The sequence below is a fragment of the Mauremys mutica genome, chromosome 9, assembly GCF_020497125.1.
Source record: "Mauremys mutica isolate MM-2020 ecotype Southern chromosome 9, ASM2049712v1, whole genome shotgun sequence".
Classification (NCBI taxonomy): Eukaryota; Metazoa; Chordata; order Testudines; family Geoemydidae; genus Mauremys; species Mauremys mutica.
Genome location: NC_059080.1, coordinates 2,981,148 through 2,996,881, shown reverse-complemented (window position 1 = coordinate 2,996,881; position 15,734 = coordinate 2,981,148). Strand labels below are relative to the sequence as shown.

At 37.6% G+C, this 15,734-nt stretch overlaps 1 protein-coding gene across 6 annotated transcripts in view; it reads left to right on the top strand.

The window, feature by feature from the left end:
- The window catches only part of KLHL13 (kelch like family member 13), a 140,526-nt gene extending 125,957 nt beyond the window's left edge, over nucleotides 1-14,569 (top strand). For all 6 annotated transcript variants that reach the window (XM_045031083.1, XM_045031084.1, XM_045031081.1 and 3 more), the window contains 2 exons: nucleotides 8,824-8,937; nucleotides 11,558-14,569. In XM_045031083.1, coding sequence (XP_044887018.1) covers nucleotides 8,824-8,937; nucleotides 11,558-12,045 — 602 coding nt within the window. In that variant the 3' untranslated portion in view covers nucleotides 12,046-14,569. The remainder of the gene's footprint in view (nucleotides 1-8,823; nucleotides 8,938-11,557) is intronic.
- The last annotated feature ends 1,165 nt before the right edge of the window (nucleotides 14,570-15,734 follow it).

The following is a 15,734-nucleotide window of genomic DNA, read 5'->3' as shown; positions in this document are numbered from 1 at the left end:
TGTTAAACTGATGCAATTTTGTGTGTAAACCAGGCTTTGAATTTACAGAGAACACCGAACCTATCTCAAGTGATACATTCTGACCTAAATTTCCTCTGCAGTCTCAGTTTAAGACAGGAAATGAAGAATATTTGGTGTAACTTTTGTGTAGAAGTACTACTAAACTGCTGCAGTGATTTCCATGTAGAGCTGGCAAAGTAATTTTGATCCTTTCGCATGAAAAGCTCTATATAAATGTTCGGTATTCTGGTTGTCTAGGATTTTGATTTGGGGACTGAAATATTCTATTTTTCTTCCCATCAATTGCCATCCAACTAATGTTTCACTTTAATGTTTCCCTTCATAAAAACTGGCCGTCTAAAAATATGAAATCCAGATATGAAATCTCTCCCCACCCCAAATAAAAAATCCTAACTTTTCATAAAACAGCAGGTTAAATGTGCATTGGAAAACTATTATGGAATTTGACCTCTTGGATTCAAACTGATTTCAACTTCTTAGTTATTGTATGTGATATGAATTTCTGAAAACTTGAATTAAACTTTCCAAGGAGATTGGCTTTAAATATTAGCTTTCTATATGTTAAACTATCTCTCGTCAATTCTGTTGTACTGACTAATTTACCATCCACTTCGGGCACAGCAGGATCTAAGGGTCAGCGTTATTAAAATACATATTCTTCTTCTTTTTTTTTCAAAAAGTCTCCTTTAATCAATAATAAAAGGGATATTTTATGGGGTCCTTCAGCCTTGATACCCAAAACGTTTCTCAAATATTTTAAGCTTATCAAAACGGTGTAGTGTTACCTTTCACAATAGCAATGTCTGTTTTTCACTAGTGGTAAGAAAATAATAATTTAACAATGCATACTAGTACCCATTTGAAACGTTCAGAGGGAAGTTACCAGAATTGGAATTTGGCAAAGACCTCAAATACCATATGTATTCTAAAATTGTAATGAGTTTCTTTAAGGCCTCATTTTCAAAACAGCAAAAGTGCAGGGCTATGGACAGCTCTACATCTAATTTGAGCATAAAATGACCCCAATTGTGCATGGAAATAAGATACGGCTGGTTAAGTGGGGGTGCGATCGGATAGAGAAGGGAAGCCAGAATCAAGGGAGAACACTCCAGGGAGTGTATCTGTTGGAACAAACAGAGGAGGTGACTGAGAAAAGGAAGACTCCTAAGGAAAGAAGGTGTGGAAGACAAATTGGGAGGTGCCTTACAGAAAAGCCTGAGAGATCAAAGGGTGTACAGACAATCTCCAATCATGATAAATGCTGGTAGATTGATAATAGCAAGGGTGGTCAACTTGTGGCTCCGGAGCCGCATGCGGCTCTTCATAGGTTAATATGTGGCTCCTTGCATAAGCACCGACTCTGGGGCTGGAGCTACAGGTGCCAACTTTCCAATGTGCCGGGGGGTGCTCACTGCTCTGCCCCAGGCCCTGCCCCCACTCCACCCCTTCCCCTGAGCCTGCCATGCCCTCGCTCCCTCCTCTCCCCCCATCAGAGCCTCCTGCGCACCGCATAACAGCTGATTGCGGCGAGTGGGGAGGGAGCAGGAAGCACTGATTGGTGGGGCTGCCGGAAGGCAGGAGGCGCTGCAGGTTGGAGTGGGGGGAGCGGATGGGGGACTGCTGACCTGTTACTGTGGCTCTTTGGCAAGGTACATTGGTAAATTCTGGCTCCTTCTCAGGCTCAAGTTGGCTGCCCCTGGATAATAGGCTCCCTTTCTTGGAAGACAAATAGAGGTAGCCAGAGCTTGTTGAGAGAGAGGATGGTTGTATTGTGAGAATCATGTGGCCTGACTGGGGCTGGGGTGGTGATACAGGTTAGATAAGCATCCTGCAGTTTTGATGGTTAATCTCAACATATCCAAAACTCTAGAGATTCTGGGTTCTCCAATAACTAGTTTTATATGCAGTCTTGTGAGTAGGATCTTGTGTGCTTTCATATGTATTTTTAAGTATACTGTTACAAAACATCATCTTGTATTGATATCAAGTCATGATACAACACAGAGGGGGTAGAGAATATTGGATTTTCATGAGAGAACATTAGAGCAGCATGGAAATTTCAGTTGTGAGGCCCAGTTAAATAAAGAGATTCATGTAACAAAATAATTCACCAGAATTGGATTGGAACACCAGTGATGTGACAGCTGAGAGCGCAGTGGTATTCAATTTGTTTATTCAGAGAATTGTCCTTGTAAAATTTATAAATGGTGGTAACAACCATAAAAACCCTCAGTAGTATCCAGCTGGGTCAATCTGCGACAGTAACTCAAATACCAAAGAGAATGCTGTATAAGAGATCCTTTCAGCCTGCTAGTAGGAGTAGTAACCATTGCTATGCTATATTTGTGAAAAAGATGCAGCACTTTATAAGAACAGGCCATACACTCTCCTCTCTGACAGGATGATCAAATGAAAATCCTACAAGTGGGAACAAAGTAGAGTTCCATTTCCCAGTGCTGGAACACCCCTGTACGGGGAAAATATGTCTACCGTGCATCTGGGGGTGAGCCTCCCAGCCCAGGTCCACAGACCTGCGCTAGTAGGGCATGTGCTAAAATAGCCATGTAGCTGTTCTCACTTGGGATGGAGCTTGGAGACTCAGGCTCACCCCAGTCCCCTAGACTTGAGAGTGAGAGCTGTAGCCTGAGCTGCAATGTCTACGCAGGTATTTTTAGCATGCTAGCATGAGTCCCGGTAACACAACTCTTGCTCTCGGCGGGGAGGCTCACTCCCAGAAGCACTGTACACACACTCTGGGTGCTCCTATAATACGAGTAAACAATGGTAATACATCTCAAGAGTCATTAGAAGCTATTGGGACAAAACTGATAAATGTCTACATGCTGCACAAACAATACCACAGGGGGCCATGCTCCAGGTGTGCCTTTCGCAGTATATATTCCTTTAATTCTGTCAAAAAGATATTCTGGGCTGTTTTATGGGATACATGCTGGTCAAAAGTTCCTCTGCTCCAATATAACAAAACCTAGTGGGATCACTCAAGCTTTTGAGAGAGAGAAGGAAACCTTCTCAACCTATTTAGAATGTACCAGTCTAGTTAGTAAATTACCTTCAAGTATGTACTATATCTGCTTTCAAGAGACGCTGTCATCTTACTGGGGGTGGGGTAGAGGGGGCATTGATAGACTATTTTTAAAAAACCCTTTATGACAAACACCTTTAAATACTACGGGCTATAATTTTTAAAAAAATATATTTTTTCTGATGCCTTGTTGAGGTTTACATGGGCCTTGTTATTTAGGGAGAAACTGACAGACTATGCATGGAAAACAGCAAAACTGACTATAGGCAATGTAAAAACCCTGAAAAATAACTAACTTCTGTTAGTTGTGATAATCTTAGAAGTTAGTTGTGAGTGTAGCATCCACAAGATTTTCAGTCACTTATGATCTTCAAGTTTATAGTAAAAAGCAACAAAGAGTCCTGTGGCACCTTAAAGACTGACAGATGTATTGGAACATGAGCTTTCGTGGGTGAGTACCCACTTTGTCAGATGCCACAGGACTCCTTGTTGCTTTTTACAGATCCAGACTAACACGGCTACCCCTCTGATACAAGTTAATAGTGTTCATCTAAAAAATGAACACTGCAGCTATATAGCTGATGTTCAAAAATTAAGGATTTTGGAGCTGATAATAGTCCGTTCTCAAACAGGCAATTCTTTTATAACTTTGTATGAGCCATAATATTGTACACTAGCTTTTGCATGCTGTATTTGCTGTCCCCTCTCCTAACTTGCCTATGCGTCCTCATCTGTTGATCCTCACTCCAGTTGGTGTAGGATGAACAGCTGTTTGGTGTGTTGGAGATAGAAGAATGAAGTGATGTGGCCATCAGTTGAATTTTTGGTTCCTGCTAGGTCGTCTGTGACTCTTTTTTTTTTTCTTAGTTACTTATTCCATAGTGTGCTTAATATTTTACTAGAACTTGCTTTGGTTTTTTGAATTTTTTTTTCCAGAATACCAAGAAATGCCAGGAAAAAACTTTACATATTGTCCATGTGTTCACATTGCTGGGCTAATGAAATTGGTGGTGTTGATCCACTACTAGGAAGTAAACAGTCAAACTAACAGGGTGGATTGATTTAAATCATCAATTTTAATCATGATTTAAATCAGCAAGCAGTTAACTTTGATTTAAATCATTGATTTTAATTACATTTTGCATTTGTACTTAGTTATTTTCCTAAAGAAAGATGATTCTTATTGGTGGTAACCATTAAAACATAATGTATTGCAACTAAATATAGCCTTTATGCTAAATTTGGTGCTGTTTTTGCAAATCAGGAAGACACGCTATATCTATACACTTTTATTTGCGCAGTTATGTAGCTTAACTCACATCCTTAATTTTTACATTGTTATTATGCTAGAAAACAGTGAATAATGCATTTCTTATTTACTAGATGGTTCATTTTTTTTTTACTTGTGCAATGTGTCAAGTTCTATTTGGATGGAAAGTCAAACACAATTAAAAATGAAAAAAAGCAGCATTTTAAAGTTACTTATTTTTTTAATTAGTTAAATAAAACTACCTTAAATGTCCTGGATACATAAGAAAAAAATTGATAAAAAATGATCAAAACATGTTTTGCATTTATGAAGTAAAGGAACTATTATCTACAGTTAGTTAGTGAATCAAAGTGATTGCTTCTTGTCATCATGTCCTTCCAGATTTTAGAACTAGTAGATCTCCTAGATTGGAAGAGGGAAACAAGCTGTTTTGCTTTTTTCAACTTCCTATTGATTTTTAACTTTTAATTATTTCAGTTCAATTATTAGTTCATTCAATCAACTGAAATGAAAATATTGTCCCTGAACCTGCAGATGAGGTTACTGCTTTCAAAAGCGAATTTAGCATACCAGGGAACTCTGAATCCAGGTGCTTGGCTCTTGGCTTCCACTAGTTCAGTGCTTTGATTTTCTTTAAAACTGCTGGTAAAAATATACTGCTTAATTTTTTTTTTAATGTAAGTTAAATTATTTTAATAGATTTGAGTAAGTTTAGGCTTTAATGTAGGCTGTCATAACTTCAAATTTAAATTTAAGTACATTTGTTTTTAAAAATAAACCTGCATTTAATTTAAATAAAATTGGATTTAAATTATATATATATATATATATATATATATATATATATATATAGATTTTTTTATCCTCCCTTCAAGATAACTGTTGCTCCATTTGGAGAAAAGGCAAAATTGGAACGGAAGGATGTTTATCTAGCAATAGGTAGGGGGTGGAGTTACCTACATCAGAGCCAAGAAGTTGCAGTATTTCAGTTCCAGACTTGGAACTCCTTAGCAGAAAGTAAATGTAGACACCGAGAACCAAAATATTTTTGGCTCCAGATATGAACAGTTTTATCCCTGTCATCTTTTTAGTCTCATGCATACAAATGTTGCTGCATCCATTGATAATTGGTAACTTTTGTATTTCAATGACTTGGTGTAACCTAAATATTATTTAACCAACCCAAAAGTCACTTAACAATTTTATTGTTTATCACAACTTTAATACATTGTGATATGCTATAGCATAATTGATAATATTTACCTTATTTATAAATTAAATTTGTTCCATACTTTTGGTCCATTTAACAAAGATATCAAAATGTTTGGCACAACTGGCAGCATCTATTCAAGAGATTGATATTAAAACAGCAGATGCATTTGAGGTCAAGACTATTGGTATTTCCTCATTTTCATAAACACTAAATTAGCTCAAATTATACCTGTAAATCAAGTGTGCAGCTTGTTGTGAAAGAAATGGAAGTGGGATGGGTTTTGTCTTTATGTCCTCCAGGAATGACGTCTTGTGCTATGGCCTTGTCAGATCTCACAGAGTATGCAGAATTTACTTGGACAGTACTTGGATGAGAAATGTCCAAGGAAAATCCAGGATGCAACTGGAAATAGGGACTTGTGTGAGTAATTTAATAGCTGGCGCTTTCCTTCCGAGTTTCTGCTGAATCAATTGTTCAGCACACTGTTCAGGGTATTGTGTCATTGGAAGTGTCATTAGTCCTGAGGTAGTGATGAATTTTTGTTTAGGGAGCTGCATTCTGTGCGGAGCTTACTAGTGGGTGGGTATATGGGTGTGTGTGAGAGAGACAGCGAGAGTGAGAGATGCCCCTTTTTGCTAGATTCCCTTGCTAAAGTGCACTTTGGAAGTACTCTCAAATTGAGAATTACTGCCATAGCTAAATCTTGTCCTTAGAAATTGTCCCTAAGGATTTTTCAGACAACTGAAAATAACCTGTGTGCTTGTTTAAAAAAAAATAATAATAACCAGAACAATTAAATAGTCCTTTTATAGTCCTTGTATCATGGTACTGAGTCACACAATAGATTCCTGCCAGCACTGCAATTGTCAAACCTTTAGAATGTCAAGATTCTCAGCCTTTCAATTTTATATATTTGTGTGTCATGCTGATGGTTTGAGATGACAGACTTTAAAATTAACCCTGGCCCATCGCACCAGTTTAGGAGTTTCAGTACTTGTCTATGATTGAATAAAAGCAAGTTCTAGGGTAATATTTAACCTCTGAAAACTGAAGACATTTGTAGTCAGTGTATACAAAACAGTTTGCTAACCCGACCTGATTTATTTAAAATTAAGAGGTTTAATTTGCTTTCAAGACAGCAGCAGTTTTAACATTATAGGTTGCTACAACATGCATTGTAGTCAAACTATATTACTTCCTCTTAAGTCTCTGGTCACATCTCCTCTCAAGCTGCTATTCTGAATACCTCATTCATATCCCTTTCTCAGGACCATGTCTGTGCCAGTCATAAGGCCCCTAAATCTGGAACTCCTTTTCTGACCCCATCCTGTTTCCAGGTACCTCCTCTAAACTCTCCACCAAGGAAACTTAAACTATTTGTTTCTTGTACTGTTCTCAGATGCCTGCATTACGTTCACAAGCAACCAAATGCTTGTATTTTTGCCCTTGACCTCTTACAGTTTGCCTGTTCCCTTAGTCCTCAACAGGGCAGATTGATTTATATCAGTGATTTAATTCAGCAGCAGGAAATCTTGATGATAATAATCAATTTTAATCTTGTTTTTCATGTGTACTTTTTATTTGTCTAAAGAAAGGTTGATTCTCATTGTTTTTAGTTTGGTACTACTTTTTGCTACTCAGGAGTATATACTATAGCAGTTGTATGATTTGACACATGCTTATTCAGATTCTTAATTTTTACTTTGTTAAAAAATAGTGAATTATGCATTTCTTATTTCCTAGATGATTAAGTATTTACTTCTGATTTGTGTCAAACTGCATTTGGATGGAAATTGAAATTCAATTAAAATGCACAAAAATAATAAAGTGGTTTATTAGTTAAATAAAATTATCTTAAATATCCTGGATACACAAGGAGAAAAGCGAGTTTATGAAAACGTTTTGCCTTTAAAACTGATTTATTAAACAAGGAAAGTATTATCAATAATTAGTGAATTGACATGATTGTTTCTGGTCACCATGTCATTAAAGATTTTAGAACTAGTAGATCTCATCCTCTCACCTCATTTTTATTCATAGATAGTAGCAGGAAAACAAACTTTCATGCTTTTTCATTTGGTTTCTCAACTCTGAACGAATGAATAATTTAACTGAACTAGTTGAAGAAACTGAAATGAGTGAAATATTTTCTCCGCAACTGCAGAAGCTATTAAAAGCTGGTTTGTCGCTTCAACAGACTCTGGTTCCAGGTATTTAGCCAGTGACTTCCACCAGTTCAGTGGTTTGAAGTTTCTTTAAAACTTCAGCAGCAAACATGTACTTGTTGAATATTTTTATTTAAATTATCTTACTATATTTTATTAAGTTTAGGCCTTAACACAGGTGGTCATAGTTTTAATTTTAAATAGGTTTATTTTTAAAAAGAAAATGTATTTAAATAATTTAAAAAAACATTTTAAATCATTGATTTTTTTTATCTACCCCAGTCCTCAGTCCTGCAAACAAAATTGTATAAACAGAGCCGTGTTCCCACACACCGCTGCATTTAAGTCAGTACGGCCCTACATAGTTTTCTTTGCAGGCTTGGATCCTGGAAGCAATTTGGGTTAGACCTGTATTCTTTTTTGTAAAGTGCCATGCACTTCTGTGGTGCTGTATAAGTAGTACATAGCAGTCGCTACAAAAGGTGGTACCACATTCCCAAATCAAGAATTCATGTGTCAGGTGTCCTTTCAGGCAATCTTTGAGTGAGTGACATAATGGGATTCTAATGCAGTAGGTAGAACACAAGCTGGGTCTATATATCCATATGTGCCTGGGTGGGACACTTTTAAAGAAATGTGACTAACACAGGTCCTTCTGATTCCCTAATGCTTTCATCCTCTTAGGCATGTTTAAAGTTTGCTTTGTATCAGTTTGCCCCAAACACTGGAAGGGTTGTATGAGAAGGAGGATTAGAAAAGCAGTTATACCTACTTTTATTTTTACTTTTTTTGAGCACATCACAGTGTGTACAGAGCAAGATAAATGAAAGCTATGGCAGGCTAAACAGCAACTGTATTGAATGCAAACCAGGAGAAACAATTGGGCAAGAGTTCTTTTTCTTCTGCACCTGTGGGACAGAAAACATATAGGTTATTCAAGGATATCTTTACGCAGAGTATCTGAATGTATCTCTGAAACTGTCTTATATGAATAACATATTTTTTCATTGAGATGTCTATTTATGAATGTATTAATTTCACTACTACTGCACTCAAAATCAAATTACCATGCTAAATTCAAGCACTCTTTTTTTTTTTTTTGGTTTAACAGCCACAGTGGAATGTTACAATCCAAGAATGAATGAATGGAGCTATGTTGCAAAAATGAATGAGCCCCACTATGGTCACGCTGGAACGGTGTATGGGGGATTAATGTATATTTCAGGTAAATCGTTCTTATACGTTTATGAACAAAATCCACCACACGAGACATATTGGCTACATAGTTTTCCCTACTCCAGTGGGTGAAGGAAGATTAAAAGAAGTGTTCTTACTTTAGATATAAAACATACGTGTGTTTCAAACAGCGATTCATAGCTTCATACAAAGTTAGTCAAATAACATATACTTAAGAAAATCTCTAAAAGAACCATTTTAGATAAAAATACCACAGTTGTTAGATGCTTATTTTAAACATCTCTAATTTGCAATGCTCACTGGTACATCTTAACCTTCAGTGCTGCATTTTTATGAACACAAACACTCATATAGAATTTGTCATTTTGCCCTTAGATAAATAGTTACCTCACTAAGGATTGGAAAGGTTAGCTAATGCTACAAATACTGAGATAAAAGTATCAACTTATGTAAGACAAAGTTGGAAGGATTTTAAGATTAATCACAGTATGTGAGTGGTGTCTTTACTTCTTTCATTGCTTCTGTGTTGCTATAACTTTGGTTGGCCCTGTGCCTCTGAAAGGCGATAATGTAATGCATACTGTTCAAATCAGGAGCCATAGTTATTCCTGAGAAAGCAAGTTCTCCGATCTCCCAGATAATTGTTCTCCTTTTTGGGGTATTCCATGCCAAGTCAATAAATGGTCCCACCTGACCTACTCTGATTTCACAGGCTTTTCGTGGGTAGTAGCATTTAGTAGGCTCCATGCCCACATTTTTGCCTCATGCTTGTTCTAAATAACACTTGGCTCAGAATTTCCACTGACCTCAGAGAAGGACACTTCCTTTTTATAGCGATAGTGCAGTTGAAATGAGTGCATTGCACCCAGTGTATATTCTACAACCACTCTAACAATTCTGTTTGCCCTCCTTTAAGAACTCAAATGCAGATATTCTAGGACATTGGTTTATTAGATATAGATTGAACCCAGGCATGACAGGGTGGTCTTAGTAAATGGATTTCTCGTCAGAAGGGATCTGTATTTTTTTTACATGTTACATATTGGGTAAAATCAGGGATTTGTCATGCTGCAAAAGTTGTTTTAAAGTTAGATTTCTGCCCTCATCTAATTTATTTTAGTAGCTGTCCCATTTACACTTTTGTTTGTAGGAAGTGATCTGAGAAGCAGGTAAGTTGCCTCTGAAATTTGCGCTGTTTGAGGGGATGTCAAAGTTGCTGTTCAACATCAGCTGAAGTGGCAGCAGTGACATGACTTGAAAGTGAGTAAGTGCTGCTTGGAAATGGGTCAAATGGAACAAAAATCCTTCCCCAGGCAGCACTGTTCATTTCACTCAAAGCCATCACTGCTGGTTCTTCAGCTGATGTCAGAGTTTCTCTGATATGCTCTTGACAGAGGTGCTCTTCAGATGTAGCTTACTCACACTTGGACAATTGTCTGTCACTAGAGAGCAGGTAAAAGAGATACTAATTTACACTTGTAAATCATAGTCTGTCAGATTGGGACCATGAGCAGGGACAGTGTGCTCACTTCTCAGAACTGTTGCTGGTTCTTTAATTTCAGGCTCTTGAAATAAATGAAAGTGGAGGAAAGTTTGCCAAATCAGAAAGTGTAAAATGGGAAAGGAATACAACTATTTTCTCTCTTTTTTTTAAAAAGATTCATATAAACAATGGAGAATTAGTCAGAGAGCCAAGTTGCCTCTCTCAAATCCACAACTAGAGGGGGACCTTTGCACATGTCTATCTCCCCAGTTCAGTTCAGAGGGAGGGCTCAGCTGCCTCTGAGGAACAGTACTCTCCCCTCTTCAGGACCCAGCAGAATCCTCTTCACATAGTCCAAGTTTTGTGTTGACAGAGGTAGAAACTGGGTGATCTGTAATGAGCAATGGACAGGATATAGACGGAGCCAAGGGAGATGCATTTTTTCCCCAGCACCATCTATGGCTACAAGGTTCTTACTCAGAAAAGAGAATACAACCTGGGGCTATGTTATCTTGCTGATTGAGCCATTCCCCAGAATTCCCAGGTGCGGCCACACTCAGGGAGTGTCCCTACTAATGCAGGTACCATGGTGTGGAGATGGGTGTGCTCCACACAAATGTTTCTGGTCTCCCGTATCTATATCCTTGGGCTGTGGTTCTCAGGCAGGAGTACGTGTACCCCTGGAGGTATGCAGAGGTCTTCCAGGGGGGACATTAAGTCATCTAGATACTTGCCTAGTTTTACAACAGCTTATGTAAAAAGCACTAGAACAGTCAGTACACACTAACATTTAATACAGACAATGACTAGTTTATACTGTTCTATATACTCTACACTGAAATGTATGTACCATATTTATATTCCAATTGATTTATTTTATAAATATATGGTAAAAATTAGAAAGTCAGCAATTTTTCAGTAACTGTGCTGCGACACTTTTGTATTTTTATGTCTGATTTTTGTAAGCAAGTAGTTTTTAAGTGAAGTGAAACTTGGGGTATGCAAGACAAATCAGCCTGATGAAAGAGGTACAGACGTGTGGAAAGGTTGAGAGCCACTGTCCTTGGAGATCTTCTAGAATTAGTTGAAATACTCTGACATTTTTTGCTATGACTTGTTTACTCCAGGGTCAATATTACTTTGATTTCTTTCTGTCTTTCTATAGGCGGAATTACCCATGATACTTTCCAAAAAGAACTTATGTGCTTTGACCCTGACACAGACAAATGGACTCAGAAGGCTCCAATGACAACAGTCAGAGGTCTGCACTGCATGTGTACTGTTGGAGACAAGCTTTATGTTATTGGCGGAAATCACTTTAGAGGAACAAGTGATTATGATGATGTTCTAAGCTGTGAATATTATTCACCCACCCTAGACCAGTGGACTCCAATTGCTGCTATGTTACGTGGGCAAAGTGATGTTGGGGTTGCTGTCTTTGAAAATAAAATCTACGTTGTTGGAGGGTACTCTTGGAATAATCGCTGTATGGTGGAAATAGTCCAGAAATATGATCCGGAAAAGGATGAGTGGCACAAGGTCTTTGACCTCCCAGAATCACTTGGTGGCATTCGAGCCTGCACTCTTACAGTTTTCCCGCCAGAAGACCACACAGGGTCACCTTCTAGAGAGTCACCTCTGTCGGCACCTTAAAAAAACCCTTTGCCTCACGGTGTTGTGGTAATACCTTTGCACTGCATCATGGAGTGTCTCATTTTTCTTCAGTAGTATCTGTTAGGCTTAGCCTACAGCAATTGGTACAGTTACTGAGGGAGGAAAAAACAAGACTTTGACATTACTTGTGCTGTTTGTTTGGCCTAGAATGTTTATCGAGTGGTTGACAAAGATTATGGAAAAATGTACTCAACAGAGCCAAATCTTTAACAAGTGAGAAACGAGATATTGTCTATAAAATATATGAATTAGGTACGTTTTTAATGTTGTGTATTGGGTGTGAGGTACCTTACAACTTACATTAGGAAGCCCAATAAGTCAAATCGGAAGGGGTTGTAGTGAACATGTAATTATGTTCACTTAACTTTATATTTGAAAGTCTTTCTTCCTTTCATCTTTGATTGCAGATTTTAAAGGGAGGCAGCCTACACCCATGTGAACTATGACAAAAGGTTGCCAGCAGGCCTGAGCTACCTCCCTCTTTTCACAGAGTATTTTTGACATATCTCTTTACTGCCCAACTGGGTGGGTGCTTTAAGAGCATATGGAGTTTCTTAGGCAGACAGGAGAAATCAAATAATAATTTAAAAATATTAATATTATGCAACAGGTGGACCCTGTGTCCCGGGGTTTTTTAATAACATATATTGTGGGTTTTTTTCCCTGACTCAATTAAGTGACACTTCAAAGAGAAGACTTAAAATGTTTGGGCTTTTTAATTTTTGGTCTCTTCCTCCTCCCCCCCACACAGTAATCAGCTTCTGCTTGTAAGGGAGCATAAGCTATTAATAAATTGGAATTCAGTACAGTTGTATGACCTGTTGTATGCCTGTATTGAGTTATGTAGATAAGGGCTAGAAATGTTAATTCAAGCCACTAAATTTGACCAAATTGTTCCTTCAGATCAAATTTAATCTAATTTTTCTCCTTTGCTGTTGAGATAACTTACATATTACATGTCCTCTGTATAGTCTCAGTTAATAAGGTTATTTAGCACAAAGTGCAGCTTCAGCAGGAGAGCTGCTTTTTGCTCAGTGAACTCAGACTACCATGTTTTACCTTCTTTTGTTCAATAAAACTTTTAACTGCAATTATTCAGCCTAAGATACCTCATTAATGTTACTTGGATTTTCTTCTTTTGCTCATTGTTGCCAGGGATACACATTGCGTATATCTGTGTGGGCAGATTAATTTGCTAGGAAACCAGTGCACAAGTGGTCTCAAATGGGTACTTTGACCTACTTTCAAGGAACTATTTTGGCCATTCTTGTCTATTGTAATTTTAAGGACTGAAAATGTGGAAATAATAAGTGAACAATTGTGCATAGAGTGAGCTAATATTTAAATGTTCAGCAGTACAAATGTACTATACAGTAATCTTTATTGGTTCCAACATAGTAATTTGCTTCTGAAAACGTTTTTTAAAAAGTTCTAGTTTTAAATCAAATTAAATTAAAATGCAGGGCAAATAATCGCAAATGTTAGTCAGTTTTGATTATCTAAACCCACAATCCTCATTGTTGTTTTTGGTTTTCCATCATAAAAAGCACAAGAATTTGTACTAATTGCTAGCAATCATGGTGGCTTTTGCAGACATCTGGAGATGGGCGTTTACATTATTTAATTTATTTTATTCTGGTATATATTACCAGTTACACTATAAATCTTAGTAGCATGCTCTCAGCATGAGTGTTCTTTTCCGCATTTTTCCACTATAACAATATTGGGGTTGAACCCCAAATCTTCTAACTGCTGGTGTTTGGTTTTCTCTGATGGAATTTAATTGGTCAAGTGTCCTTCACTCATTATTCAAATATACTTTTATCACAGGTTTCGTATTTTAACATTATTTTGCTTAAAAGCGAAGTGGATCTTCCTAAAAACATTTTCTAACTCTGGGATAGTTATGTTGAGTTACTGCAGGTGATCCTGTATGGAATGAAAGATTGAATGCTCTTGGGAAATATTTGACCTGTCGACGATCTAATGAGTATAGGTAAAATATTTTGTTTCACTCATAGGAAACAGAAGATGAGAAAATATTACTGTCACTAATGCAGGTATTTAACATACACTTTACCTATTTTTAGATTAAATGCCAACTCTAGTTAACTATTGTGAACATAAACCCAGAGGCCTGTATCATATTTACTTTATTTTTTAAGTAGAAAAGAAATCTTCCTCCTAAGAGAAACAGCAACTCATTTTGGATGATTCAAGTATGTTTTTGGTTTCTGAATCCTTAGGGTCCACTTCTTGAAAGTGGATCTTAGCCCATGATGGTCTGCACTCTGAAGATGCTGATGATGGAAAGACCCTTTGGAGATATTTTCCTGAAGGTTAGAAGAGGAAGTCTAGCAGCTTCCCTGTCTGAGAGCAGCCAGGTAACTGGAACATGGCAACTCTTTCAGTTTTAGGCATTCTTTTTAATAACAAAATGTTAGCTACAATCCTTAAATGCAACGTGCTTGTGTTGAATTTCTGCACCAATGCTGGATGTATATGGGATAATGGATTAGATTTGTCCTTAAATAAAATGCTTCTCCTTTTGAATTTTTTTCCTGTTATTTTTATGGCTAAAGAATCCCACCACACAATGAAATTATTTCAGATCAGTTCACCAGGATTTAAGAGTAAATCTCAAAGACTCAATGGAGATGGCAAATTGTTTTTCTTTCGTGGTGTGCTGTTGAATAACTTGACACTGACTGCATCTCTTTTCATGGTAACCTGAGAAAGCCTCAGTCTGTGACTCTAGAAGGAATTATGGAAAGCTGCTTCCAGGAGAAGGATATTAACCCTCCACTTTTAGCAAGAGATAATGAGCTATCATGGCATTAAATGCTCACAGTACACAGATGATGCCCAACTCCTTCACATCAATTCTTAATAGTAACATCTTCTCGTTGTCGCAGTACCAAAGTGAGAATGGTAATTGAATACAAAGTTGATGCTTACCCTGAGCTGGATGCAAGGGATGTTAAGGGGACAGCTGGAAGAGCCATGGTAATCTCCAACACTCAAAGACCAGAGGTGTCTGTCTTCCAACCATTAAGGCAGTTTGTAATCTCAGGGTTGATCTAGACTCCTATCTTGGATCCCAAACAGCATTCCTAGCAGTGGTTGCTTTTGTACATTTACAACTGGTCAGGAGACTGTCGCTATCCTCTCAGAAGCCACACGTTTGACTTCCAGGCTTGACTGCTGCAATGCGCCATACGTTGTCCCAAAGCCATTCCGGATTTCATTTGTTGCTTTGGCTAAATCGTGGTGTTGCTGGACTGTCTTTACAGTTTAAAGTTCTTTTTGAAGATGGATGCTCACTAGTTGTCTTATTGTAGCATCTTATTCTAAATAATCATCCCCTGTTCCACTGATGTCTACTCTTTTTGTTCTAGCCTAACGACTGGTTTCACGTGAGAAATGTCCTTTGCCTGGAGAGGTTAACCTGTATCCCAAAGTCCTGTCTGTCTTGTTTCTGAGTTAAGACAGAGCTCACGTATGTTTATAATTCTCTTAATATTTCTGTGTCTTCTGTTTCTGGAAGGTGCACCAAAATTTGTAAAATTGTCATGACTTGCCTGATTTAGGAAGGACTGAAGGGCAAAATGCACCATTACTGCTAAGTAACAACTCACTGTTTTCCTAGGAATAAACTTTGGAAAGTT